The sequence below is a fragment of the Rhamphochromis sp. 'chilingali' genome, assembly GCF_963969265.1.
Source record: "Rhamphochromis sp. 'chilingali' genome assembly, chromosome: 7".
NCBI lineage: Eukaryota > Metazoa > Chordata > Actinopteri > Cichliformes > Cichlidae > Rhamphochromis > Rhamphochromis sp. 'chilingali'.
The window spans coordinates 1,270,001-1,297,129 of record NC_137934.1 but is presented as its reverse complement, the minus strand read 5'-3'; the positions used below and the strand labels follow the sequence as shown (position 1 = coordinate 1,297,129).

The following is a 27,129-nucleotide window of genomic DNA, read 5'->3' as shown; positions in this document are numbered from 1 at the left end:
CACTCCACTGCCTGATGGGATTTTCTCCCCGTTTCTCCACTCGGCCCAGGCTCAAAGTCTAGACGGCCTCGGAGGCAGGGTCCCTCTAGCCCCGTGTCCACAATGGCCATATTGTGGACGCCGGGTAGCGGCGGCTTCCTCCAGTTACAGCGAACGGGCCGGCGCTAAAACAATGCTTTTGTCCAGGGGCATACGAGGGGGGCCTAATCCACTGCACACTGTGAAATAAATCTCTCAGAGATGAGAGTGAGTGAGAGAAACTGAAATGAATGAAATCATTGCCAAGGAGGTTAGAGTGCAGCAGTTTAACCCCTGGCCAAGAAAGGGAGGCAAAGGGAGTGGGAGAAAGGAGGAACAAGGAGAGGCAGGCGCTGCATCCCTTCATCTCTGGAGCTCGGATGGAGGAGAGGGGCTGCCGGTGGCTTTCGCAGATTCTCTTCTCACCAGAGGAGCTGCTGTTCACCATATGGGATTTGGCCTCTCTTAACAAACAGGCCCCCTATTCACTCGCAACACACAGTCGTTCGTGGAATAAGGTGAAAAAAGTGCATTTCTTATGCCTTTAGAACAGTGGATGGCCACGAGGGCTGCGAGTCTGTGTTTGATTCACATAGTATAGAGAATTATAAAATAGGGGCTTTCATCTAAATGTGTATTCACACTGGATTTAGGGGTTTTTGCTGAAAACGGTTTTAAAGCCGCGCATTCAGGTTGCTGTTGTTGAGGCGATCCTATAGAACAACGCACACACGCCTCTGCAGCGCAGTCGTGAACCGCGATCGTCGTCGGGGTTCTTCGAATAGTTTGAAAAGACTCGTTTTTATTTAGCATCGTGCGAGTTGGATTTTCCTGTTTTTAGTTTGGTGACAAAATGACTTGAAGTCGAGCGAGTTGCCACGCTGCACTGGGCAGCGAGAGCTTTCTGACACGCTGCTGTAACGAGCCAACTTTTTCTTCCAACCAGCAGCGTTAGGGATGACATCCTCTGCCAACAGCTTCTTTTTAGCCTACTTGAAAATCCCAAGAAGCAGTAGATTTATGCCAAGTCGAACATGCCAGCGTTTTTCTTTTTTTTGCTTACTTGAATGTGCCAGAAGTATCGGATAGAAATTTATACAAAGACTTAAAGATATCGGAGGAAAGTAGCGTTACCACGTCATGTTTATTGGTTTGTCTCCTACGTTCTTCCACCAGTGACCAAAACCAGTCAGTCGAACTGTGCTGATCTCATATCTTTACCAAAACTGAAAAAACTTGGGTCTAGATTCAGATTTTTACTCTCAAATCAAATCGGCGGTGAAACGGGAAGAAACGAGTTTATGTATCGGACGCGTCGCCTGTTCCTGAGGTTGTCCAAACTAATAACTCATTTGATGGACGGCTGCAGAAATGTGTTTTGTCTTTATTGGCATTTTGTTAGTGTCTGACATACACCAGGTAAAATACGTGTTGAACACTTCACCATTTTTCCAAGTAAATCGATTTCTAAAGGCCCCGTTGACATAAAATTCTCATCAGATGTTGGTAACAAACCGTCCAATCCAGACGTGCAAATGTCTAAATGTCATAGATGTCCATAAGTTAAGGTTTGTGCAATGATGAGAAATTACAAAGAGAAAACAGTGTTGAACATGCTTTAATGCTCCTCCTATGCTCCGAGACGCCTCCTGTGTGCAGAAACTCAGGTGTGGTTTTGGCCCAGCCTTCCACATAAAGGTTTCATGGGCGTCTTCAATGAACTTTGACCTTTAGTTCTTACATAGGTTTGAATTGGGTCATCCAGTAGCTTTATTTGCTTTCTCTGAATCCAGTTGAGATTCCTTGGCCGTGTGTTTGGGATCGCCCTCGTGCTCAAACGTCACCCTTGCAGCAGATTTTTATCAAGAATGTCTTGGTACATGTTTTTCTATTCATCCTTCCATCAGTTATGTGAAGCGTGTCGGTGCCATGTGCTAAAAAACAGCCCCACATCCTGATGTTCCCACCTCCAACCCTGTTGGTGTTTTGACCTCCAAACGTGGTGTGTGTTACGGCACCCGGAGAGTTCAGTTTTGGTCTCAGGTGACGACGTTCTCCCAGTACTTCACAGGCTTGGCTTATTGTCGTAAGCAAACACGTCTCAACGTGCTTTGTCTCCTGCAGTGGAGTCTTGTGTGGTGAGTGTGCGCACAGGCCTCGGTGGTTGAGTCTTGGACAACTCTTTACGGTGAAATGATGCTCTTTGTCCTTTCAGATTACACAACACTGCTCACTGGGAAAATCCTTCTGTAACCAGTGCCGGATGAGAGAGCTCACTGGTTTTAACCATCATGAGATGTTTCTTGTATGACACATTTTATTTGCCATCAGCTGTAAATGAACCCGCTGATATTAATTTGCACCAAGTGGCAGGACTCTAATTACTGATAGATGTCACATGGTGTCGTGACTGTCCTGCCTTTATGCTTCTCCCGTTCTTCATGTGTTCAATACTTCTCCCCGCCTCGTTTCTCATTATTACACATAATTTCTGTGCATGTGTGGACTGGATTGGTCGTTCTCTGGTGAGAATTTCATGTCAACAGCACCTTTAGAAGTAGATTCACCTGGAAAACTGGTGAGGTGTTCAGTACTTGTTTTTCCTGTTGTATCTTGCAAAATCCAAGGATGACAACAACTCGTCATGTTGACCATATTTATGTTGCATTCAGAAGCTGTAAAAACTGTATAAACATTATGGAATCTGCACCGAAATAAATCCTCACAGATGTAATCAGATTCTTGTTCTTTTTTAACAATCCAAACGATTTGTCAGTTACAATCCACCAAATTTCATGGTGAACTTTCTAAAAAGGACGCGAGGGCACCAAACCTGATACGTCGACTGCCTTCGCAAGCTTTCACGGGTCCGGTTTAGATTTCGTGCCCTGCAGAAATTCTCGGCCTCCTCGTTGTTGCTTGCGGGTCTATTTTTGTTTAACCACATCGTTCTGCTGGTGAACACTAGCAGCAATGTGGCAACTGTGAAATCCTGCCCTTAGCAGCAAAGTTGGTGGGTTAGGACTAAACTTCATCAGCTGTTGGGTGAGGGATCGAGGTGACTGCTCACTGACTTATGTCGAGGTGGGAAATTTCAATATGGTTACCAGAGCCTGGCGTGTTCACTAGTGACCAACCGTCAGCTGCAAAGCGAAGGGTGACGAGCAAATTGCTTCATCTGCGGACGGCCTTTAGGCCACGCACCCACCTCTTCCCTCCTCCACTCTCCTCCACCGCCCTGCACGCCGCCCCAGCACCCTTTCCCCATTAATCCATTTTTCCACTGACTTTCAAAGGCAGATGTCTCAGAAATTGCCAAAACACCGATTTTTGATCAACCAGCACCGCCCTCATCTCACCAGTATCTGTGTCACGGCTCAGGGGCTGCCGGCTTGTTGCCCCCATTGTGACTGTTGGAGTTCAGCCATGCTCAAAGCCCTCAGGGATCAATGGACAAGCTAGTGTACTGTAAATATTCACTCCTGAGCTCGCTGTCTATCTGTAAACACGCATCTACTCACACGGTACACATTTGCACACAGGGCACGCACACGCTTTGCAAACAGACCAGTGGTCAGCCCTCACTCATCGCCACGTTTGCCCACATCAATTTTCTCAGGTGCGAATGGAGGAATCTAACCCTCGATAGGTGATTTCAATTCAATTCTCACCCACTGAATCTGTTTACACCCCACCGGGGTGAAATATGCTCTAGGTTGTTTTCACCTCGTCACTCTAGCTAAAATGTCCTGTTTTAATCTGGGCTGCAACAGCTCTGTATAGAATCTGTCAGCTGTAGTTTGATTGACATGGGAGAGGTGTATGTCTATCAGATCAGTCTGTTATGCACGTGGGCCCAAAGACCCGTGCGTGATGGATGTCTAAGCAAACAGCAGGAAGCAGTAGCTTGGTTTTACGGACGTTTCAGAGGTATCCTCGACCACGGCGCTGAAGTTTTTCCAGTTACAAATGCACGAGTGTCCCATCATTTGGGATACGGGAGAGTGGGGGTCGTCTACCAGTCAGAAGTTCGTAGCCCTTCACGCGCCCGCCTGCTAAAGTATGCTGGGGCAAGATACTAAGAGATCCATCCATCAGGGTGTGAGTGTGTCTATTTGGATGTTGGACAAAAACGCTGTGTGTGTGTGTGATGAATAAGACTTGTAGTAGAAACTGATTTGACTGGTCAAATTGACTAGAAAGGTGCCCTATAAGCACCTTTACCTTTAATTATTCTATGTGCACATGCATATACACACACACTGTATCTCCAGCTTGCTGCTAGCCTTGTCTGCTGGACACAGGAAGTGGTTTATGTCCTTGTTAGCAACAGAAAACATGTAAGTATGACGTCCACATCATACTGGAGCCAGAGTCTAAACCCACAGAGGAGAGTGCACGTGCAAATCACGTCATAAACAATACGACAGGTTGTTTGAACTAGTAACATTCTGCACGTCGTTCTCAGAGGAAAATGAATTGGAGCGGTCTTTGCAGAGTTCAGGTGTTTTTCAGAATGAGACGTATCACGGAGCTCTCACTGTGTGTGCACGTGTGCAGGAGGGGAGGGAGGATAAACCAGTGCAGGATCTGTCATAGTGACATTTGTGTCCCCTGGAGGAGCAGCGGGGGTCCTCTTCACCTCTGTAACCTTCAACTTTCAGCCTTAACCCCCTTCGGGCCCCCTCTTGCGTCCACCACACGCCCTGGACGTTCTGAAGGGGAGGGGTATGTGATTGCAAGACGGTGAGAAAAATAAAGAAGGGGGTGCAGAACTGGGGAGGGTGGGATGAGGGGGGAGAAATGAGGTGAGTGTGGAAGGAGCAGCAATAGAGCTGAAATCGCTGGGATGGAGAAAATGAATGGAGGCGAAAGAAGAAACACCTGGAGCAAAGACGAGAAGGACACATGAATGATAAAGGAGGGTGTTTGGTAATGTTCAGAAGTTCTTCCTGCTGCACCAGAAAAGTCTTCTTTGCGTGTAGTCGCTCTCTCTCTGCTCGAGGCATGACTCCAAACTCAAAATGAACATGTCAGGTAGGCACGCAGGGACTTTTCCTGGATCGAAGGGGCCGATTTAAAGGTTATTGGGGCCGTTTTCATGCACGGTGAATAGGTTGGAATATCTCCTCATCAATACTTGAGGTGGTGTACAGAACAAGCCGTCTGGTTCCTCTGTCCTGCATCGTTCACCAGCAGCAGTTCCCATCCTCTCACCCAGTAAATAAGCATAAAATAGGCCGAACTGTCGGGGCGATGGGGGGTCGTAGAGCTTGGAGCTCTTTTTTTTCTGTCAGTCTTTTCAGGATGGGGCCCATGAAATGATCCAACAGGATTATGTAAGCCATCATTGATTGTGCTGCGTCCCGTCATCCGTGGGTCCTTTGTGTCCCCCTGTCTCTCGCGGACAGCCCGGTGCGTTAGCCACAAAGCTACTCGTGGTGTTGCATAGCGTCTTCATCCGAGCAGCCGTCTTCTCTTCTCTGCATTATTTTTAGGCTCGAGGTCCATCGAGTGCATTCAGCTTTCTGTTAGAGGGCTCAGTCGTCCTCGCGTTTCAGACCGGGTGAACTCTGGAGAGGTTTGCTGCTTTCACATGAACTTTTTCATCGTTCTGCTTTGTTTACATAGAGGCGGGGGGGTGTTTATGAGCCCGTGGGCCTTTTTCTGCGGCCGTGACAGTGAACTTGGCATGTGTGAGCTTGTCTGTGCAAACCCTCGCTGTTCTTGCCAGGGTCACGGGGTGACCTTGGAGCTGTGGAAGCCATGTTTACCACAGACCCCTGTGTTCTGGCTGTGGCTGGGTGATCGCTTCATTTCAAACACAAAGCATTAAGCCTGAGAGAAACTAGCGTGTGTAGTTTGGACGCTCGTGGGTCGCGCTGAGGCAACCGTCGGCCGAGGCGCCGATTACGCGGTTCTTTATCACGTGTGCCAAACACGCCCTTATTCACTATCCAGATATTCTGGAAATGGTTTCTGTGCTCTGTCTTTGCTAAATACATACGACTGCTGGATGATCGCAGTACTGTTGGCTGGTCTGTCGTGTCTGTTATTAACTTACCAGGTTGTATCTGGTGCAGCGAGGATGCGATATGTTGAGGCTTTCCTCATAAAACACCAGACGTTGAATTTTGTCTGATCAGAAGCCAGAAGTGCACCACAGAGTGTTTCATAGAAGCGCTCTCTACGCCGAACACGCCTTACTTCCTGTATTCTTATCACTGGCTGATAAAACGGGTATCACACATATTTCATTTCCTTTATTCAAAACCAGTTAATCACCTTGGCTAATCTGTCAGCATCAGTGTTGTTTAAGTTGTTTACTACAAATGGATATCGCAGTGTGCTGGGTTTCATGTAGCGCTGCTGCAGAATAATAACAACAACAATAATAATAATAATAAACCTTTTAGTGTAAGATTTACATCTCCTCAGCAACACCAGGCTTGAATCAATGTAGCAATAATTAAGCAAATAAACTGGGGTGCGTGTTACTGCGGCTTAAACGTGCATGATTTGGTGCGTAATATAAACTCATATCTACAACGAGAGTATAGATTTGCATATTTACAGCGCATGCAGCCGAGACACTCTGTGTCTTGTCTTTCACTGTGCGCTGCTCACTCTGTGCATGCGCGAGTGTGTGTGTGTGTGTGTGCGCGAGTGTGTGTGTGTGTGTGTGCGCGAGTATGCATGTGTGCGTGCGTGCACAGACTCACAGCAGCCACCCTTGCCCCCACCCCTCTCATTAATATGTATGTGTTCTGAGGCAGCTAGCAAAGACGGTGTGTTTCTCACCCGCTGATTAATGCTGTCTGTCAATTACCTCTAGATCCAACCGTGCTGTGGAGCTTCCCCCAGGACCACACAGACCAGGTTGGAACACATTCTGCTTTTTCATTCCTCTGTCTGTCTCTCCCCCCAAATCTTCCCCTGGTTCAATGTTACAGACAACCTCTACCACCTCCTCTTCTCACATCTCCCTTCCTTCCTTTTCCTAATGCCCTCACTCACCCTGCCATCCTGTGGTAACCTTCCCCAAAACCTACCACCACCACCTCCGCCGTTCCTTCTCTCTCTCCCCTCCTACTCTCCGTCTCACTGTACGTCTGTTGTTGGTAATGAAAAGCAGTGAGCAGGTCTTCAATAACTGACGAATCAGTAATTATCATGCAACCGTGACAGGAATGCGCACCTCTGTTTTCCTCTCTGTGTCTCGTTGTCCTCCTGTTTGCCTTTTGTTTCCATTTATTGTTCATTCGAAATCGGAAATAAAAATAAAACATCTGTTTTGTGCTCTTTGGCTCAGCGTTCTGATACAAATCACTCGGAGGGTTGGTGTCTGTTACCAGTTTGTGCGACTTAAATTCCAAATCATACTCCGACTTTATTTATTTTTCTTCACTTTAATGGAGTTTCTCACCAAAGCAGAGAACGTGGGGAAACCATTTGTGCGATGAAGTTAAGCAGTCAGGTGATCACAGGTTCGAACGGGCTGCAAACTTTAACCGTTTGAAGTCTGAGTCTGCCCAAACGTCCAGCCGCTCAATCCTGGGTTCGCTCTAAGGATGCACCAGTGCTATATGGCAGACATTAACCACAGGTTCACATTAAATACACGTTGTTTTTGGTTAAAATGCAGTGCCGCGCTCTCTCATGGGACGCCTTCGGTCCCCGAGCCTCATCACTCCCTCATTGGTTCTTATTTGAACCAATGAGGGAGTGAACGTGACCTGAAAACCTTCCTTTTTAAAAAAATACTTTCTCTTTATTGATTTTCATCTTAATTTACTTACAGAACTAAAGAGGGCAAGGGAAACCAACACATTCACATATGTTCACATATTCCAGAATACACAACGCCTTGTTTTACTTACACATATTACATATTACACAGGTGCATGTTCCATTCAAACAGATTCGCAGCTGTCCCTCTGCATCACAGAGGTATCCGTTTCTAGTCTCTTGACGTATAACGATCCCATCGTTCCCAAAGTCTCTCTCCTTTCTCCTTCTGTAGCCGCAGTGAGAGGGTAATCAGTTCCATATGATGAATTGTGTTAATAATGTCTATGACCAGCTTCTGTGTGGGGGGGCTCCTGAAAACCTTCCTAATGCTAGTCACAGCTTTTCTCAGCTTCTCACGGGGAAATTGTGAACTCTGGATTAAATATCGTTTCATTTAAAAGTCTCTTTACCCTCAGAAAAACACAGCAGCCCAGCGGGGTGTCGTGTTTTCTCTATTAAACCCAACTTGATCAAAACAGTAACGCAGCCTTTAACAACGTGCGTGTGCCCATCATCAGCGAGCGGACGCTGAGAGAGAGAAGACAGGACGGGCTGTACATTGTGTTCGGTGCTAAAAGCAACCACAGAGCAGATCCTGGAGCCGGGTGGCTGGACGGATGACTTTGGGCAGCCTGTCAGCTGAGAGGAGGGAATAAACAGACGTGTAGCTGATAGACTCCAATATGTGGCGAAGGTTACGATAGACTTCAACACAGCAGCATAGCTAGTGAGTTTAAACAGCTCTCCTGCCTCTCTGATCCACTTTGAGAAATAAACTGAGTTGTAGAAAGATGCTTCAGGCGATGTCTGCCTGCCCCACAAGAACCAGAGCGTGCTATCAGAGTAAGAGGTAAAGGCAGTGAGGGAATGGGAGAGCGAGCAAGAAATTACACACTTGCAGAGGGAAGAACAGGAAATGGAAGCGAAGGGGGGGAACTGAAATGAAGACGTAAACATAGGGCCAACACGGTTTTTGTGTTGACGCGGGCCTCGTGCATCCTCTCCAGCGTGGCTGTCCTTTTTAGCCCCCCGCAACCTCGCTTTTCTTTCATTCTGTTGTCGACCAGATCGTTTGTGTGGATAAGATGGCCCTTAAGATGGCCAGTTAGCCTGCTGTGTACAGAGGGATTGGCCCTTTCCCCCGTATACATAAAGGCTGTATTCACGGGCCTCATTACCAGGATTAAGGCTCCTTTCCTCCTTTGTGGCTCTGAGGGCTGGAGTCCTCTGTAGCCACAGTCTCGCTCTCTTTCTGTGGCCCGAGCTGGCCGGCATATGGCGGCAGCAGCCAGCGATCTCTGCAGAGGGGCTCGCAGCTCAGAGCGAGGCCTCCTTTTGTTTAGGCCGTTATTGTTGCTCAGCGTAATGACATTTGTAGGCCGTAGGATCAGGGTGGAGGGGTTAGTCTACCCCAGGGGAGAAGGGGTAGAGAGAGGAAGAGGGAGAGAGGGAGAGAGAGTGGGATGGAAGGAGGGGGAGAGGCAAAGACATGCAGACAGACAGGAGTGTGGATTATGGAAATATGAATTGATTTTTTTCTCCTGTTCAGTGGTAGAATAGAAAGCTCAAAGGAGAACAGACTGCAGGCTGGCATGCCGGGGTGGTGCTAGGGAAATGTGAAGCGAGAGGTGCTCGCTCCTTCTCTCCCCCCAACACGATTTCTCTATCAACCCCTGAGACTTGTGCCCTGGTCATCCACAGATGCCATTTGGACAGAGAGAAGCAGAGATGGAAGAGAGAGAGGAAGGGAGGGAGGGGAGAGAGAGGAAGGGAGGGAGGGGAGAGAGAGGAAGGGAGGGAGGGGAGAGAGAGGAAGGGAGGGAGGGGAGAGAGAGGAAGGGAGGGAGGGGAGAGAGAGGTGGCTAAAGCATATATTTGAATCATAAGAAGGACTTTTTTTTTCTTCTTTTTTGCAAATGAAGCAGACAGATGGAAATCTGTCCGTTTCCTCTCAGATCTCATCCCAAAGTAGTGGAAAACACACACACACACACACACACACACACACACACACACACACACACACACACACACACACACACACACACACACACACACCACAGTGTGGTATAGAAGGCCCACTTCTGTGTAAAGAACAGAGGATAATATGATAAACACTCAGCAAGTTCCACCAACAGAGGACCAACTTGCAGAAACTGTCTGCAGCTCCACCATATTTCAAAATGTGAAGTTAGTCACTCGGACACTCCCTTCTGCAAATTGCTCTGCTTTCGAGTGTAAAACTCAGTTTTCCATCTCAAACGCTGCAGTTTTATTTCCTTGTTTTTACTTTCACTCTGTTTAATCAGTTAACCAGTTTAACAAATAGTCACGTAGTCGAGCCCTTTAAGCTTTGCATAAAATGAAACGCATGAATCATCTCGGGGAACGAGAAGTTTAAGACTTAAATTTATGTAAGTCTGGAAAAACGATGAGACAAGGATCCCAGAGCAGAGCAGAGTCGATGCATCTCCACCAGTCCACTTACCTGGACAGCGATTGGTTGGAAAAATCAGATTTATTTTTAGTAACTTCGAAACAGAAATCCAAATTGACCCAGCATCCCCCCAGTGGGAGTGTTTCTGTTATCCATACCATTTGATATCAAGAGAATTGTTTTCCTTTTTCACTAATAATAGATATTTGCACGTATGCTTAAAGGTTTGTGTCGGGCTGTTTCATACCTGCTGAAGATGATTGTGGCAACTGAAACTAGTTGTTGTTACTCTCAGGAAATCCACGGCTGAGTCGATTTCCTGAGTGGTCTTATCTTGTGTTTGTAATGATGTTCTTTTCTGTCTTGTTGTGACTGTCACATCATCTCCATCTCTGCACACAGATCTGTCCGTCCTCTCCTTACGCTCCCCTCTGGTTCATCAGCCTTCATGTTTCCACAATCCTTCTCTCATATTTCCCCTCATGAGCCACTGTTGCATGAAATTGCAAATTATACACACGCAGTATCTTTTTTTTTCATCCACTCTGGGTTCAGCATAATATCAAGAGAGAAATAAAGGAAATATTGAATTATGAATAGTTTTTACTGCAAGGCCTTCTTTTAACTATTAAGGTTGATGTTAACTCTCCGTGGCTATTCCACACATTTTACTGTAATAAGGAAGCTTTGATCTTCCTGCTACAAACTGCATCGAGTTGACTGTAAAACATGCTGTTTTTCATTTATGCCAAGGCTGCGGTTCAAATTCGATTTTAAGGAAATATCTGTGCTTTGATACATCGCTATGTAGAAATCACGTTTTTATTAAATGCATTCTGGGACGTATTCTGTGGAGAAATGATAGTAATCCACTTTTCCTCTTCACTGTGTGCGTTTCTTTTGCTGCCATGCAGTTTTAAGTTAAAATGCGCTTTGTTTCCTCGGTACAGACCTGCTGTGTCTTTGTGTGGATTCACAGCTCAGGTTTGCAAAATTTCATCCGATCGAAGGATGGATGTCCAAGGTTGACGTTTGGTCATGATACGCCTCTACGTTTGGCATGAACCAAACACGGCATATTACGGTTTGGCGATATATAAAAATTTTCCAACCAACAATCGTCAGTCCGATAACCTATGGAAGCCCGTTTCTGCCAAAAAAAAAGTATCTATAACTCGAAATTTCGAGAAAATAACTCAGAATTTTGAGTTATGGATTTGTTTTTTACTTTTTAGTGGCAGAAGCAGGCTTCCATAAATAACCGATGATAGGCGACTTTTTAATGGGCGGAGCAACGTAACCTGATGGGCTGATTTGCGCATTTAGAATTTCTAAGCTTTGTTTGGAGGGAATATTTTACCTTCTCTTCTTCTTTGTTTCAGGATTAATGTCGACGAGAGAGATGAGATTTATAATGCAGCTACTTTTTGGATTTTTTTTCTTTCTTTTTTTTTTTTTAAAATGTGCCAAATCACACAAAAGGCTGAACTTTACATCAGAGATTTTTTTTAACGTGTGCTGGAAGAGACCACTTTTTTGTTTAATCGTGTATTTCTTGTTTCCCTCCTCTCCATTCTGTTTTTTTAATTTAAATAAAATGTTTTGGGGGTTTTCTGAACACCGGCTGCTGCCGTTCTTTCTTTCTGTTATGAGTTTCAGTAAATGAATCGCTGCTTTTGCTTGTAGCTGGAGATGTTAAAACAGCGCTGTTATTTTTTCCGTTGACTGCTTCTCTTAGCTTCAACCAACCTTAATAGCAAACTTACTTACAAACGATGGGTGAAGGGCTCGGCCTATCGCCGATTGTCGATATATTCGTCCAATCTCCCAACCTTACGGCAGACCAGCACCTCGCACCAATCGTCGAGCACGGTGGTGTGAGGAGAGGAGGTGATCTGGGCATGTTGGAGTCGTTGAGTTGACCATGAACCTCTTTGTATTAAAGACAGTTAAAGTATGGCCTAAAATTGGGTCATAAAACAGGAAATAACGGCGAGCACAGCAGCAGATCTACGACCGAACGGCTGAGACGGGGAAGAAAGATGAAAGTGCTGCGAGGACACTCAAACTGAAATGAGGGCAAATGCCCACAAACCTCAGTCAGCTAAAGATTATTCACAAACATGTCTGCCTGATACAGTCGATACAGAAAGTGTACAGTACTACACACTGCTTCTGCATTTGCAATGATTTAATTTAATATTAATGAGAGTGTAAACTGTAATGTTGTTGTTCATCCCAGTGTAAAGATGACTGGGTTATTTTCACCCTGACATGGAAAGCCTTATAGAGCTATTGTCTTTGTGGTTCTTTAATTGTGACCACCGTTGTCACTGAGATGTCATGACTTCAGGCTAAACTTGACGTGTTTCCCCGTCACACAGTCCTGTATATCTGTCTCTGCTGGAAAGCTCGCCGAGTCATCAGCCAGACAGGAAGAAGGGGAGGGACAGACAGAGGAAGAAAAAGAGCGAAGAGAGGCAGCGGTCTCTCGAGGCTTCATCCTCGGCAGCTTTCAGCGTTGCTCTGACACCGTGCTCCATCAGGACCGGCTGCCTGACACGCCGTGATTGGTGGCCACAGTTCTGTGGACTTGGCCCTGGGTGGGGGAGGCAGGGAAAGGGAGGTCGATTGGATTGGTGAGACAGCAGCGGTCTGAGGGATGGAGGTAAAGCGTAGGAACCGGTGGACATGATTGGTGACTTCAGCCCTGAGGGAACTGAGGGTTGACCCCAAGGAGAAGAGGATAAAGTGGGCGAGAGCGGTGGTGAAGGAGTCCTTGTGGGTGTGCGAAGGCAGGGCCCAGACATGCTTCAAGACAATGATGCGTTGCTGTCGGTTGATGCCCAGTGGAGCAAAATAGAAAAGCAGTAGGAGAACAGATGGATATAATAACAGGAAAGTTTGAATTAGATCAGTGTAAAAGGAGAAGACGGCGACGGAGGTTGGAGGCACTGTTGTAGATCACATGGTCAGCTCGCAAACCTGTGAGACACTGTTGTGAAAGTCTGTAAAAACATGGGAATTATTACCTTCTTTGGGTTTACACGTATGGAGAGGTGTGTGTGTGTGTGTGTGTGTGTGTGTGTGTGTGTGTGTGTGTGTGTGTGTGTGTGTGTGTGTGTGTGTGTGTGTGTGTGTGTGTGTGTGTGTGTGTGTGTGTGTGTGTGTGTGTTGCTCAGCGTGTCACAGGGCCTTGTCTTTCCCCTTCACTGCACCCTGACAGCAGTGTCAAACAAGGCCTCATATGATCTGTGTATGTCTTTGAGAATATGTGTGTGTGTGCGACTGGGTTGATACTGTTTTTATTCTTCCTTCTAACCCTTTTCACCTCACATCCCTCGGGTGTTCCAGGGTCTTGCCTAATGGACAGTCTCGCCCCACTAAGCTGGCCTTTGGCTCAGGCACTGAGCTGGACGCCTAACTAGGGGCCCTTTGTTGCTCATGGGTCTTGATTGCACTGACCTCTGGGCTGCCTTCCTGGGAGAAGAAGAGTAGTAGAGAGGGAAAAGGAGAGCAGGGGAAGTGTTTTCACGCCCCGTTGCTCACATCTCTCCTATATCGGCGAATGACTGGCGAAGAGAAATCGGTAGGAAAGAACTGTTGGCTGTTTCCCAACCTGCAAGTGAAGAGTAGTGGATTCAGCTACATACACAGATGTATGCAGTTAATCTGTACATTATCTGAATTCAGTTTAGGAAGAACAAACTAGTAGGTTTATTATATTCCTCCATTTTATACGTGCAAGCCGGGAAGCTGTGCTGGAGGCAGCTGTTGCACACGTGGCCACGGCGAGGGAACAGAAATTTAGAAACGGGGAACTGGGAGAGTTTTAGCAAAAACATCCTTCCACCTCCTGCTGCACGGGTCATCGGAGGTCTTTGTTCAGGGTAACGTGCTGCTATCTCCAAACAGGTTCTGCACATGAATCTCCGTCGTCGCATTTTGTGTTGAGCTGCCGTGTCTGGACGAGCTTTGGTTGTTTTTGAAGAGACGCCAAAAAGCCGATTTTTGCCTGCTGTCAACACAACGTTGGATAAAAAGTTTACGGCTTTTCTTTTAGGACTTCTAGAAAAAGATGCCATTAAATGTGTTTGAACACTGAAAGGATGCTCCTCAGAGTCCCAGCAGAGTCGCAGCCAGACAGACTCTGGACAGTCAAAAGAACGAGACCCATGCGAACCAGCTCATGTACATATACTCAGCTATAATAATCACAGTGATAATTTTCAGACAGTAATTGGTTGTGCTGCCATTAAACTTGAAGCCCTCCACTTTTCAACAGCATCCTTTCACCTCCCGACTAAATTTAGGCAGAAACGAGTCATTTTTTCTCTTTTAGCTCAGAAATGAACATCCATGGATGTCTGGTGCTTGCTATCGTCTGATGATAAATTTATCTGCGGTCGTAAACCTGTGACCTCCTCTTGAAACAGGAAGTCTTGGCCTGGCTACCCAGAAGTCCCCAAATACCGGCCGTAATCTCCAGAGTCTGCCGACTGCAGCCGATGAGTTCCCAGCTTGAACGTATGCAAACTGGCTTCAAAGAGACCCTCAGATTCTCATCTGCTCATCTGCTAACTCTTTGTGTGTTATGGCCGAACTCACAGATGAGGAAACGAATGCTTTACACTTGCAAACAGGTTGCTCCTGTCAACCAGGAAAGCCTCTTTTTAATGGTTGTAGACGACGGGCTCACCCGAACTGCATACCGCTGTTGCCAGGAGAGCTATCACACGCACAGCAATGTGGCTTAATTGGGCATGCTTTTTTTTTTCTTCCCTTAACTACCCCATACAAGGCACAACCAGCAGCCACCAGTCAGAGACAGAAATGGCAAAAATGACAAATGAATAGGGTGTAAAGGGAGAGAAGGATGGAGAGGAGAAGGAGGAAGAGGAGGACGCAGCGATGCCCCGACCCTCTCTGCTAGATTCCTTGTACATCTGTCAATGAGACGTCCACCGCCAAATGTTTAGGAGCCGGTGTTGCACTACTGCTCCCCTGCTGAGCTTCAGTGTATACATTCTGTTTGTGTGTTAGTCCGTGCGTGTGTGTGTGTGCGCGTGTGTGTCGAGAGTGTGTGACGCCATGTGTTAGAGGCAGGCCCACATCAGGGTTCATACAGTCGAGCTAAGCCCGGTGGGAGTTGAAAGCTTAAAGAAGGAAATCCCCCCCCGGCTGCTCAGTGCACGCACACACACATGCACACGCACACACACACGCACACACACACATGTGCTGTCTCTCTATATCCCGCTCCCTCTCCTCCTGGCACTTCATTAATGAAACCCATGCTTGTATGTTTGGGGCATATGCAGCTCTCTTGGCCCAAAACTCTGTGTGTGTGTGTGTGTGTGTGTGTGTGTGTGTGTGTGTGTGTGTGTGTGTGTGTGTGTGTGTGTGTGTGTGTGTGTGTTAGGGGGAGATGTCTCACTCCCCATCACGTGGTTATATATTCAGTGGAAGATCTCAGCAGAGGCATAATACTGCTGCTCTCCCCTGTCTGAGCCCATCTGTGATATGTAGACAGGACATCAGCAGGACAGGGTATTAGCACTGGAATAATGTGCAGTGTTATTGTTGACGCCGCTCTCCGAGCAATAGCCCCCCCCCCCCCCCCCCCCCCTCCCCCTCGTAACATAAATGCACCCATTGAGGAATAAACTGAAAATAAATTGGTGTAATACAGTAGGTGCCATGTACTGACCCCAGTAGAGTGCTTTAAAATTGGAGGTGACTCATTTACAGCTGTTGGCCATGGAGCGAGTTTGGGGGTTGGACAGACGGCGGTTAAGGGGGTGTGTTTTATTATTACTGACTTATAACTGAATTCATCCTGCGTGTGTGTTGTGTCCTAAAAGTGTAGAAAAGCAATCAGAGAAACGGTTTCCTCCCCTTGTTGGATCTTACCGAGGACATTCTGCTCGTGGATGCAAAGTGACGTCACGTTTGTAGTCGAGGGGTGCTCGGCCTTTTTTTAATTCTTGCTATGGTACTTTGGGCTGCTCGTTTACTGCAGAGGGTCTTCACAGCAGGTAGCTTCACTGTTTGATTTGGACGAGTTTTGTGCCGGACGCCCTTCCTGACACAACCCCAAAGCGTGTCTCCGGCTGTAGAGGTGGCAAATTCACATATAGTAGGAATAGGCAAATGCGACTGTCAGGTGTTGGTAGGTGCTTTAAAAGGCCGCAGGATCAGTCTGCCAGCTTTAGCACCATCTGAGCTGTGGCTCTGACAACATGGGGATGTTGTTAATCAAAAATAACCTCCTTCAGTCGAGACGCGCCGCACCAGAGGGGGTCACTGGGAACAGGAACTCGTAGAGGGAATTAGAAAAAAAATCCAGAAGGGCAAAACTCCTTCTTCCCTCCATCTCCCTCTCCAATCAGCCGGGGCAGAGCGAGCAAGAATGTGAAAATGTAACGCCCCCGTGTCAATTTGAAAGTGCACTTTATAGGCTCATGTGCCCCTCCACCTCTCTCCCCACCGCCTCCCCATCCCACTTCCCCCACTATTCTCAAGCAGCTCTGTTGCTTTGGTCCGGCTCTGAAGGCCGTTCTTATTACCGGCACAGAGTGCAGGTCAGAATGGCAAGCCGGCAGCATACTATTAAAGCCTAATGAAAGGAATCTCTGCAGGGTCTGAGGTCTGCAGCGGCCAGAGGAAGCTCTGCCTCTGCCCATTGTTCTTCTGCTCGTCTCCTCGCTCTTCTCTCTCATTTTTTAGTTTTTTTATTCCATCGCTAAATCTGGCATCTCCCCCGTCTCCCTGTCATTTCAGTCCTCTTCTTTGTCTTGTCCGTGCTCTACATCTGCTGAAAAATTCCCCTCTACATGTGTTTGCATCGGGCATCTCCAATCTGATGAGCTGCCTGGAAAATGTAAGCGGAGACATCTTGGAATCGTGACATGAAACTCCCTCAGATAAGGAAATGCATTTGTGACATTGAGCCCCAGCATAGACTCGTTCATGGACGCCGAACTTAAAGGTCAAAGGGCGTCCTCTTTCTGTAACTTGATTAACACTTTTCCATTTTTCCTTTCGGCGCTGAGTTCTTGGACACGAGCTGCCTGAGACGACACTTTACAGCGACCACCACAGTTTTTATCTTCTGCCTAGAAAACAATTGAATCATTCAGGAAGATGGAGTGGCTCGGTAGCCATTATTGGAAAAAGTTACTTGTATTGATTGCTTGATACTTGTAAAGGACTGCATTAATATGATGTAGTCTATAATTTGACAGTAGATTAATCTTTCGTTCCTTTTCTCAATCTATTGGTTTAGAAAATTGATTGAACAGTGCATACAAGGTGTTTGTGCGGGAGGCCACAAAAATCAAGAATTTTGATTCGGTCTAGTTTGGTTTGGACAAACGAAGGCTGGGTTTACGTGTCTCCTCCTCTCTGTGCTTCTGTCTCAGTAAAGTCTCCTGTAAGCTTCAGTATCTGGTGCAGTTTGGAGTTCATTGAACAAACAGGAAATTGTTCAGGAAGTTTGCTGTTTACAGTTAGATCACAGACCTGCTCTCTGACGGCAGTCGTCGGGTCGCCAGTCGCTTGGCGGCTGCAACAGTTTCAAATCCACTGCTGTCCCCTATCAAGGCTTCATACAATCACACATTTTTATTCTGCATTATTTATTTTTTCCTCTCTCTCTCAAACCAAGGCTCAGCTGTCCTTGTGCCTTTACACGTTGCAAATGAATGCATATCCATGCAAATTCTTAAAAAAGAAAGGCTGAGAATTTGAATATTTTGCTTAAAGCTGCACCCAGGTCGATCCTGCCATTCGGCATTTGAAAGCAGCGTGTCTGTTTGAATACTGAGGATCTCTCTTTGTCATGTTCGCCAGAGGGGCCGGGTGAGCGAACCAGCACCGCCAGGATGGGCAGAGATCGGCTGGGTAGCTGCACACAGACAGACTAATTGGGAAAAGGGGGGCGAAAGAGGGGACGAGGGGTTTCGGTGAGGGCGAGGAAGAGGTGGGGTATGCAGGAAGGGGGCAATCGAAGATGACGACAGGGGGGTTTAGAAGGGAGGTGAAAGAGGACGGAGGCTGGGGGGGATGGAAGGAAAAGAGGAGGTGATGGAAAGGGCGCAAGAGAGTGCGAGAGGAAGAGGTGAAGGAAGGGTGAGTTTAGATACTGTGCTTTCCAGCACTGATGTGTTAGCAGCCCTGCTGACTATTTCATTAGACTGCTGAGGGCCGGCTGGATGACCCGAGTCCCTACCTGCTGCAAAGCGCTGTGGTCTTATAGCGCGTGTTTGACACACGAGATAACCTTGCAAAAAACTGTTTTCTTGCACTTATGAAAGATTCACAGGAAGTGACCTAAAGCAGGCCCGTTCATGCATCTCGTTGAGGAAGACGACCCACTTGGGTCATTTTAAGAATCTATTACAGTTAAGAGATTGTGGATTTTGCTTTTTGAGACGTTGGTGTCACACTGTGTACGAAGGCTCCTAAAGATTCAGATTCTGCCTTTTTTTGCTTTAATTTGCCTAAAATGAGTTTTCCTGACAAATAATTCATTAGCATATTTCCGTTTTACAGGTTTTTAGACGTAAACATGTAGCTTCATGATAGTAGTTCAGATTTACTTGATTGCAGTTTCAGTATTTTGTGGCTCCGTACCTTTTAGGATGCTAATAGTGTGCGTTTACATACTCAGCGCCGACGTTGTTAGCCTGTTGGAGTAACTCACGACTGGTTTGTTGACTCGTACACATTAGCTGACCGACGCACCGAGCGTGTTTCGCACTTCTGTAGCTGTGTCGTCATAGCGACGCACAGATGTGAAGCGTTTTCGAGCACGTCTTCCCAGCTTTAATCGATGTCCATGTGGTTAAACTCTTACTGTAAAGGCCTGACTCTGGTGAGGTAATCGCTCACAGCGAACATCTTGTCCGCATTATTTTTGAGTTATTTTGTTTTTCTTTAGTAATACAGCGCAGACTTTTCAAATCAGTCTGCACTTCTAATTGCATTACCAGGAAACGATAACTTAACTTTGACCAAGAAAATAAAAAAGTAGAAGCGGACACCACGTGGTGAATTTATACAGTGAAAGACTAAAACGGTCCAGCATGCTTTGAAAACAGCTGACAGTAATGTAAAGTGTGTCTGAATTGCAGTAATGGGCTAACACGCACACACACAAAGAAAGCCCTGCGATTTAATGCTTTAGGGTCTGATTCTAATATAAGTATATCTGTGTTACATTTACAAATTTGCCTGCCACCAGTCTCCATTCCTCCTAAAGCTGCTCTCTGTCTAGAAGGCTCTAGGGCCTGCTGAGCCAGGCTGACTGAGACGGGTAGCTAGCAGCATTGATCTGGCTGCAGTAGCCAGGGGAATATAAAGCAGGGCAGGGGCTTAAAGTCCTGAGCCCCCCCCATCCTACCCCCAGGGAGGAGTCTTCGCTGCATAGGGAGAGGGCCATGAACTGCAAGCTGCTTCTCATTCCCTCCTTTCTTTCCTCGCCTCCCTGTGCTGTTGCATCCATCCTCCTCCACCTCTTCCTTCCTTCTGACATTCACTTTGTCACTCTCTCCCTCTGACTCCTTCCTTTTCTCCTCCACTTTCATTCCTTCTCTGCCTTCATCCACATTTCTCTACAACACTTGTGCTTGTCTGCCTCCGTCTGTGTGCAAGAATATGGGAAAGTGAATGTTACTCATGAAGTTCACGCTCGAAACGAAACACGTGGCCGACGCTGACTTTAGCATGTAGTCTGCATTTTTCTTTCCTCGCTGTGATCCTGAAAACCCCGCCCCCCTTTTTAGCAACCGCCCAGAAGAAGAAGGTGCACAGGTGTGTGTGTGTGTGTGTGTGTGACAGCCAGGCCCACACATTGTGATCTGTTCCACATCAAACCTCTCAGCCCCCAGTGTTTTGCTCAGCCATATATAGCTACAATTACTTCTAAAGAAATTAGGGTAGAGCTGGAATAAAAGAGAAGTTTAGGTCTGTTTTTTTTAAAGTAGAAATGTAAGAGTGTCGCCCTGCTCTCAAAGTTTGTTGCTCTTCCCTCCTGTACCGCGCTGTTCTGTGGGGCTGCAGTGCAAAGCTGCACAGTGCTGCTGCGCGCTGTTGTAGTGTTGTGGTGCAGTGATAGCGCGCTCGTCCGCTGGGGGAACCCAGAGCATTCTGTCTCACTGAGTGATACCCCTGTCTCCACTCACGATAAACAGCGCACACAGACACACACAGCAGTGTCTGCCAAGCCCAGCCTAGCAGCAGATTCTTCCCTCACACCCGCCTCCCCCTCTCGCAAAGCTGCAAATATATTAGCTGCCTCTTTTTCTTTTGTCTTGGGAAAATGGCAAGTGGGGGTGTCTACATGTGTGTGCGGTTGCGCACGTGTGTGCTTAGTGTACTAAGAAACTGTGGCAGAACATCCCCTTTGTGCCGTTGGTGTTTAGATATCCCTGTGGTATAGGGCCCAGTCATGGTGAGAGAGCTGCAGATGCCTTAGTTCCCTGTAATGCAGGTATGATGTAGGAAGAAGAAATACAGACTGACAGATGAGGCAAAGGAAGATTGCGAGCTGAAAATCACATACAAGCAGTCGATTTCTTTGGTTAAAACAGAAAGAAATATTGGAACAGCAACACTGTTGGGCTCGGCATAAAGGGTCGATTCAAACACACACACTCGCACGCACACGGTGCATTTTCCTCCTCTTATTTCTTTTGGTTCCCAGCCAGCTAGACTGTCCAAGTGAAGACTTCTGATAGTGAAATCTGCAGAATATCCTCTACAGTGGGGACACCGATTCCTCGTCTGTTTCAAACGATTTCAACAAAACAAACATAAATAAAAAATTTCACACAAAATGAGCCTTAAAAGCAAAAGATGTTCGAAAGTCCCGCCCCTAATATTTAACATGACAGTTTTCATGAAGAAAACATCCATTTACTTTGTTTGCAGATGGAGGCAGAAATCTGTGGCTATGGTTACCACAGTTACCTAAATGACAGTTTAAAGGGACACTTATCAAAAAATGTTTCTATATTTAATACTTTCTGCACGAGGGACGTGATGGTGTCATTGACAGAAGTGACCATCGGTGCTAACGAGTCAGAGTTACACCGGCGTATCGAACTGAAGCCTGAATGGACGTGCACCAATTCACTGACTGTCGGCTAAAGCGAGCAGCTACGCTCTTATTTTAATGAGCACAACAAACATTCCCAAATCTTTTTCTTCTAACCAGAAAATCTTTCGGATTTGGACTGTGTGCAAACTGCTGCCACCTCATGACAAACTGTGGTTGGAATAAAGAGCAAATCAATTATTGGAAAACAACAGATGAATGTTAAAATACATGTATGATTGAAAAAGGAGAGACGACTTCTTCTCTGACATCAGAAACCATATTTCAGGATGTGCCGCACAATCCTCGGCTGTCCACTCGGTGTAAATGCTAAAGACAGCAGCAGTGTCTCCATGCTGTCTGAGACTTAATGAATATATATATGAGAGAGAGATGGATATATATAAAGATAGAAGGGAGCGAGAACATGCCTGCTGCTTTTATGTCATATCACACACGCACAGACGCATCACTTCCTCGTGGTCCTGCGTGAGATCAGAGTCGCAGCAACCCCTCAGCTGCCACTCAAACACAGATACCTGGTGTGGGCGGGGCTGCGACGGCTCAGAAATCTGGCAAGTGGAATGTTTTTATTTGCAGGAGAACGTGTGTGTCTTTGCCCGCGTGTGTGTGTCTGTTTGGCTGTGTGTGCCATATGCGGTGCGCCTGGGAGGGCTCTCTGCAACATATTGGTGTGCGTACGTTAGTGGTTAATAATAGCAGCAAGCACATACAGCGATGGCAGCTCTGATGTGTGTGACAGTTTTACAGCCGCGCACACCCAGAGACGGTAACGCACGTGTGCGTACACACGTATGTACACGTGCGCGCGCGCACACACACACACACACACACACACACACACACACACACACACACACACACACACACACAGACCTCACTGCCACTGAGCCCTTCGTCTTTGCTGAGTTCTCGATTTTATCACAGATCCTGATGAGTAAAAACAACCACTTCCCACCCACCGTGCCTCGCCCTCAGCCCCTCCCCTCATCCTCCATATGTGGGCAAATACAAACATATAGCACAGTTACACACACACACACACACACACACACACACACACACACACACACACACACACACACAAATACACAAATGTGGAGTCTTAACCACCCTGGAAGCAGCCGCTCACATACGTCGTCCTCTCAAAACGCACGCCCGTTCAGCTCATTGTAGCTGTGGGAGTGTTTGTGCTGTGCCAGGTGGCAAGTTTAAGTTTTGATGGGGGGGGGGGGGTCAGCGACTGCTCCCTGCAGAAGCACAGATACCCAACCTGTCCTGGCAAGCAAAAGAAAGGGAGCGAGGGGGAGACGGCAAGAGAGGCCAGAGCATAGCAGAGGGCCACCCAGTCCCCGGGATCAGCCTCAGAGCCTGGCAGAATCTGGCCGAAGCCGAGAGAGCGACCTGGCGCCAGGTTAGCAGGCAGAGCGGGGACGCTCGGCGGCTCTGTGGCCGGTCTGGAGTGGCTCACCCATATGGTGCGCCGCTCTGTTCCTGCTCTCTGTCTAAATCCATATGCCGCTGGTGGAAAGGTGCCCCCGCCCCACCCACCCCCTCCACACTCCCCTAAGTCACAAGGGAGGTGTTTGGAGGTAAAGCCCTGAAGGCTTGTAACCCCCTTCCTACTTCTTAACCCCACAGAGCTGCTTAGCCTATTGTCACTACAATCTGCTACCATAGCCTTCGTGTCCCCCCCCACTCCCCCTCCACCACCACCACCCTCTCTTTCTCCTCTCTTCTTTCTTTCCTTTCTCGTCCTTTTATCTCCCGTTGGCACCTGATAATCGATGAACTTATTAACTGCTAATTATTCAAGCTGTGGATGGAGGATCCCTCGCCGTCCCTCTAAAAGACAGCGAGAGGGAAAAAGGGGGAACTCCTCTCTGTTCTGCCAAATGAAGTGCTTTATATTGCCCATTCGTTTGGATTAAGTGCATTCAGGCTGCAGTGTTTGGGATGTGGAGATTTTGTCAGATTGCTATCAGTAACATTCAACATTAATCCCCATTTTGTTCAGCCAGTTGATAGCACTCGTTTAGCGGAAGCCCCGGAGACTTTCATATGGAAACACGATTTTAATGGGTTTCATCAGTGACGACTGTGTGTGTGCGCGTCTAAAGATGTGCCTTCTACTCTGTTCTGTTTTTGCAGGAGGTCCTTCAGACGATACCAAAGTTCTGCTTTCCCTTTGACGTGGAAAGGTACGATTCCTCGTTTTATTTGAGCAGCACAGCTCACTTTCACCTGAAGCACACGTCCTCTGCACATACCACGAGGAGCTATAAGCTACTACTTGATGACGTCCACGCCAGCTCACCGGCTTAAAAACTAAAAAGCAAGAAAAACAAACCAAGAAATGAATGCTGCGATCGTCATATTAATGATGAAGCCACAGGTTTTATTAGTGATGCTGCTGATGAGGTCATCAGCGACAGGCCCACACGATGCAGTTGTGGTTAGTGAGATTTCCTGTGAGTGCAAATGTGGCCAAAGTTGAGAATATAAGGGAGCGTGTTTCTGTACGGACTGTAGGTCCAATCAGATCAGCAGCCTGAGAGCAGCACAGCTCTTATTTTTAGTAAGTGACACGGTAAAAACTCCCATTTTTAAAGACAGAAAGGAGAGAGAGGGAGGGAGGGCTCCTTGGTATTTTTACTGAAGCTGAGCTGCTGCCATCTAGTGTTGAAGGCGTGTACTGAGCTTTACTGGAATTTACCTCGGGGTTGGAAAAGCTTTTCACTGTTTTTTTCTTTTGTACCAGTCATACTCGAAATATGTGACATCAGATTTGGAGCTTGACTGGAGATTTAGCTCGTGGGGAGTTTTCCTTTTTGAATGAGGCCTTCTTTCTGGGCCAGTTACATCTAATTGTGTTTTGTTGTGCTGCTTCTTAAATGTGTGTGTTTTCGTTTTAAACACTTGTGAGGTTTTTGTGAGCGTGCACAGCACGTGTCCCTCGTTTTGTCGCCCAGGGTCTCCCAGAGTCAGGTGGGGCAGAATTTCACCTTTGTGCTGACGGACATCGACAGCAAGCAGAGGTTTGGTTTCTGCCGACTCACCCAAGGCTGCCGGGTCTGCATATGTCTGCTCAGGTAACACACGCTCTGTGAAGTGTCTGTAGTCTTATTCCTCCCAAAATGTTTTCTACATTTGTATTTCACTAAGATGAATCCTGAACCTTTAAAGCATCTTTACAGGTTTTTTAATTTTTATTAAAGGAACATCGAACACAATTTCCATAAATAAGCAGCGAGGTTATTAAAAACTGCTCTTCACAAATACATCAAAATAAAGAGAATATGTGTGAGTTGCCGTCTTTATTTACTCGTTCAGATAACCCGGACTTGCTCTGCCCTCTTTAAATAAAAATCATAAATTCTATGGATCGCTGCAGAACTGTTTTTATTTTTTATCTATCAAGTTTGATGGAGAGGGAAAAAAAATTAGCCGATCTTTGAAGTGAACACAGATTTTTTGAGGCAGCATTTTCATTCATTCTCACACTTCACACTGAGCTGCTCTATGCCAGAATAACAAATTTTATAGTCTCATCTGCCCACACAAATATGTTACTGATGTGCCTATAATTATCCAAAAGTTTAGCACTTTTTGATATTTTCATAGGTGGATTTCTCCTATCACAGCGCACATAAATGAGGACAGCAAACCCACGAAAAGAAAAAAAAAAGGCATTTTCTTTGCATAATTGCGCTCCGGCAAAGACTATTATCATTTAATTCCCATGTAATTGCATGTTGACACAGTGTTTTTACAGATGTAATTAACTTTGCCATGACGGAGAAGAAGCCACTGCAGTGACGATCTCAGTGGAGTGGACTGAGGATAGAGCTGAGGAGGGAAAAGTACAAGAACGATATTTTTAATGAATTCATGAAGAAGTCGAACAAATAACAAACCGCACGACGAGGACAAAGGCTTTTTCTGTTATTGTAAAGCTGCTCTCGCCTGTGTGTGTGTGTGTGTGTGTGTGTGTGTGTGTGTGTGTGTGTGTGTGTGTGTGTGTGTGAGAGAGTGGGTTTGTCGCTGCCCTGATGAGCTGCTGTGAAGAACAGTGTCCCTCTTCCCCACACCACCCACCCTTCCTGGCCATCTTCCATGGCCTTTGTTTTTCTTTCTCCCTCCCTCTCTGTCTCTCTTGCTCTCTCTCCCTCTCCCCCTCGCCGTCTCTCCCTCTCTTTTCTCCTCGTTATTCGGCTACTGCCACAGTGCGACAGCAAAGACGCTTGGCCCATAATTATGCATGAAGCTTCGCTGCCAATTAGCAGAGGCTCCCCTGTCCCTCTCGCTGAGTTAGACATGCTAATTCATTTGACATATGATGTATAAAATTCATTATGCATTCTGAGTAGTTTGCATGGCTCGCTTCATTTATAATAATATAATGTATAGGAAGTTGTTGTTTTTTTTTGTTTTGTTTTGTTCATTTAAAATTGTTAATGCGCAGCTCGGTTATGTTTTTAGTTTTTTACTTTTATTCCATCTTAAATATCCTCGCTCGTCCAGGACACGACGAGCGAGGATATTTAAAAGGATTAAAGTGTGTGCAAGAAATTTGGAAATAAAGTTCCCGTCTTCAAGGTCCTCGGTTGCGACTTTATCTTTGTTTATGATTCGTAAAGATGTTAGTAATACCAGATGGGATTCAAGAAAAAAATAAAATTAAGATAATAAAAGTAGTTTTTTCTTCAAATGTGAAACAAGTCGACGGCGGCCCGGGCCGACATGTTCATATTTGTTCTTCTAGGTCCCAAATATAAAATAGGACTCATTAAAACAGTTTGTGATTGCGCGAGTGCTGCACAGTAAAATTGTCACCTCTGCTTACGGGAGGAAGTGTCTTAATGAGCAGGACAGTTTTATGTGGACGGCTCTTTGTAGTGTCGTCGCTGAAGTCGTGACCAAAAAGACCAGGCTTCCTCCAGGCAGGGCTCTGAAAAGATGTGCGCGCACACACACACACACACACACACACACACACACACACACACACACACACACACACACACACACACACACACACACACACAGTGTACTTTTAATTCTGCCGTTTTCACCCCAGCAGGGTGACCAAAGCCTGCTTTTCGTGTAATTAAAGAGTAAAATAAAGTTTATATCACAGCTGAGGCTCCTGAATCGATTCGACTTGCTTTTGGTTTAGCGTTCGCTCGTCCCCGTACTTAACCCTCGACCCCAGAAAGGAGTCGTGTAAGGCAGTCTTCCAGTGAGCCGTCTACAAAGTGTGAGAGGACTTACGATTACAGGTGCCTGTGCGTTAAATAAGATTTAAGAGCCATCTACAGGAACAGGAATAACTGTCACGCTAAACACCCAACAGGTACTTTATGGGAGGAAAAGAGGCCGCGCGACACCGATGAGCCCCGACATTCAAACCTCCGGGCTAAAACTGCTCTGACCTGTCAGAGGTGCATGGCAGCAGGAGAGGGTCCTTGTGATTGGGTCTTAGGCTTTTTAAGGTAGTTTGTGCTTCGAGGGGACGGCTGCTGCTGCTGGGGAGTTGTGTTGCAACCTGTGGTCTCCTTGGTGGGCAACAAAGTTGCTTTTAACTGTTTAATAAGTACCTCTCTTACAGCAGTAATTTGGCTAATTTGTTTCTTTTTCAGTCTTGGGTTGTATTTTTGCGTCTGCGCGTCCACAACGCTCCGATTACAAAGCTCCAAAGGCGCGTGTTGTCTTCTGTTAGATGGTCCGAGTCTGGGATGAAGAGCGCTGTGAAGGCTGT

General features: G+C 46.6%; 1 protein-coding gene across 2 annotated transcripts in view; it reads left to right on the top strand.

Moving 5' to 3' along the window:
* dennd1b (DENN/MADD domain containing 1B) overlaps positions 1-27,129 on the top strand; it is a 94,373-nt gene that overhangs the window by 13,112 nt on the left and 54,132 nt on the right. For both annotated transcript variants that reach the window (XM_080887071.1, XM_080887070.1), the window contains exons 3-5: positions 6,854-6,897; positions 23,520-23,569; positions 24,341-24,460. In XM_080887071.1, coding sequence (XP_080743197.1) covers positions 6,854-6,897; positions 23,520-23,569; positions 24,341-24,460 — 214 coding nt within the window. The remainder of the gene's footprint in view (positions 1-6,853; positions 6,898-23,519; positions 23,570-24,340; positions 24,461-27,129) is intronic.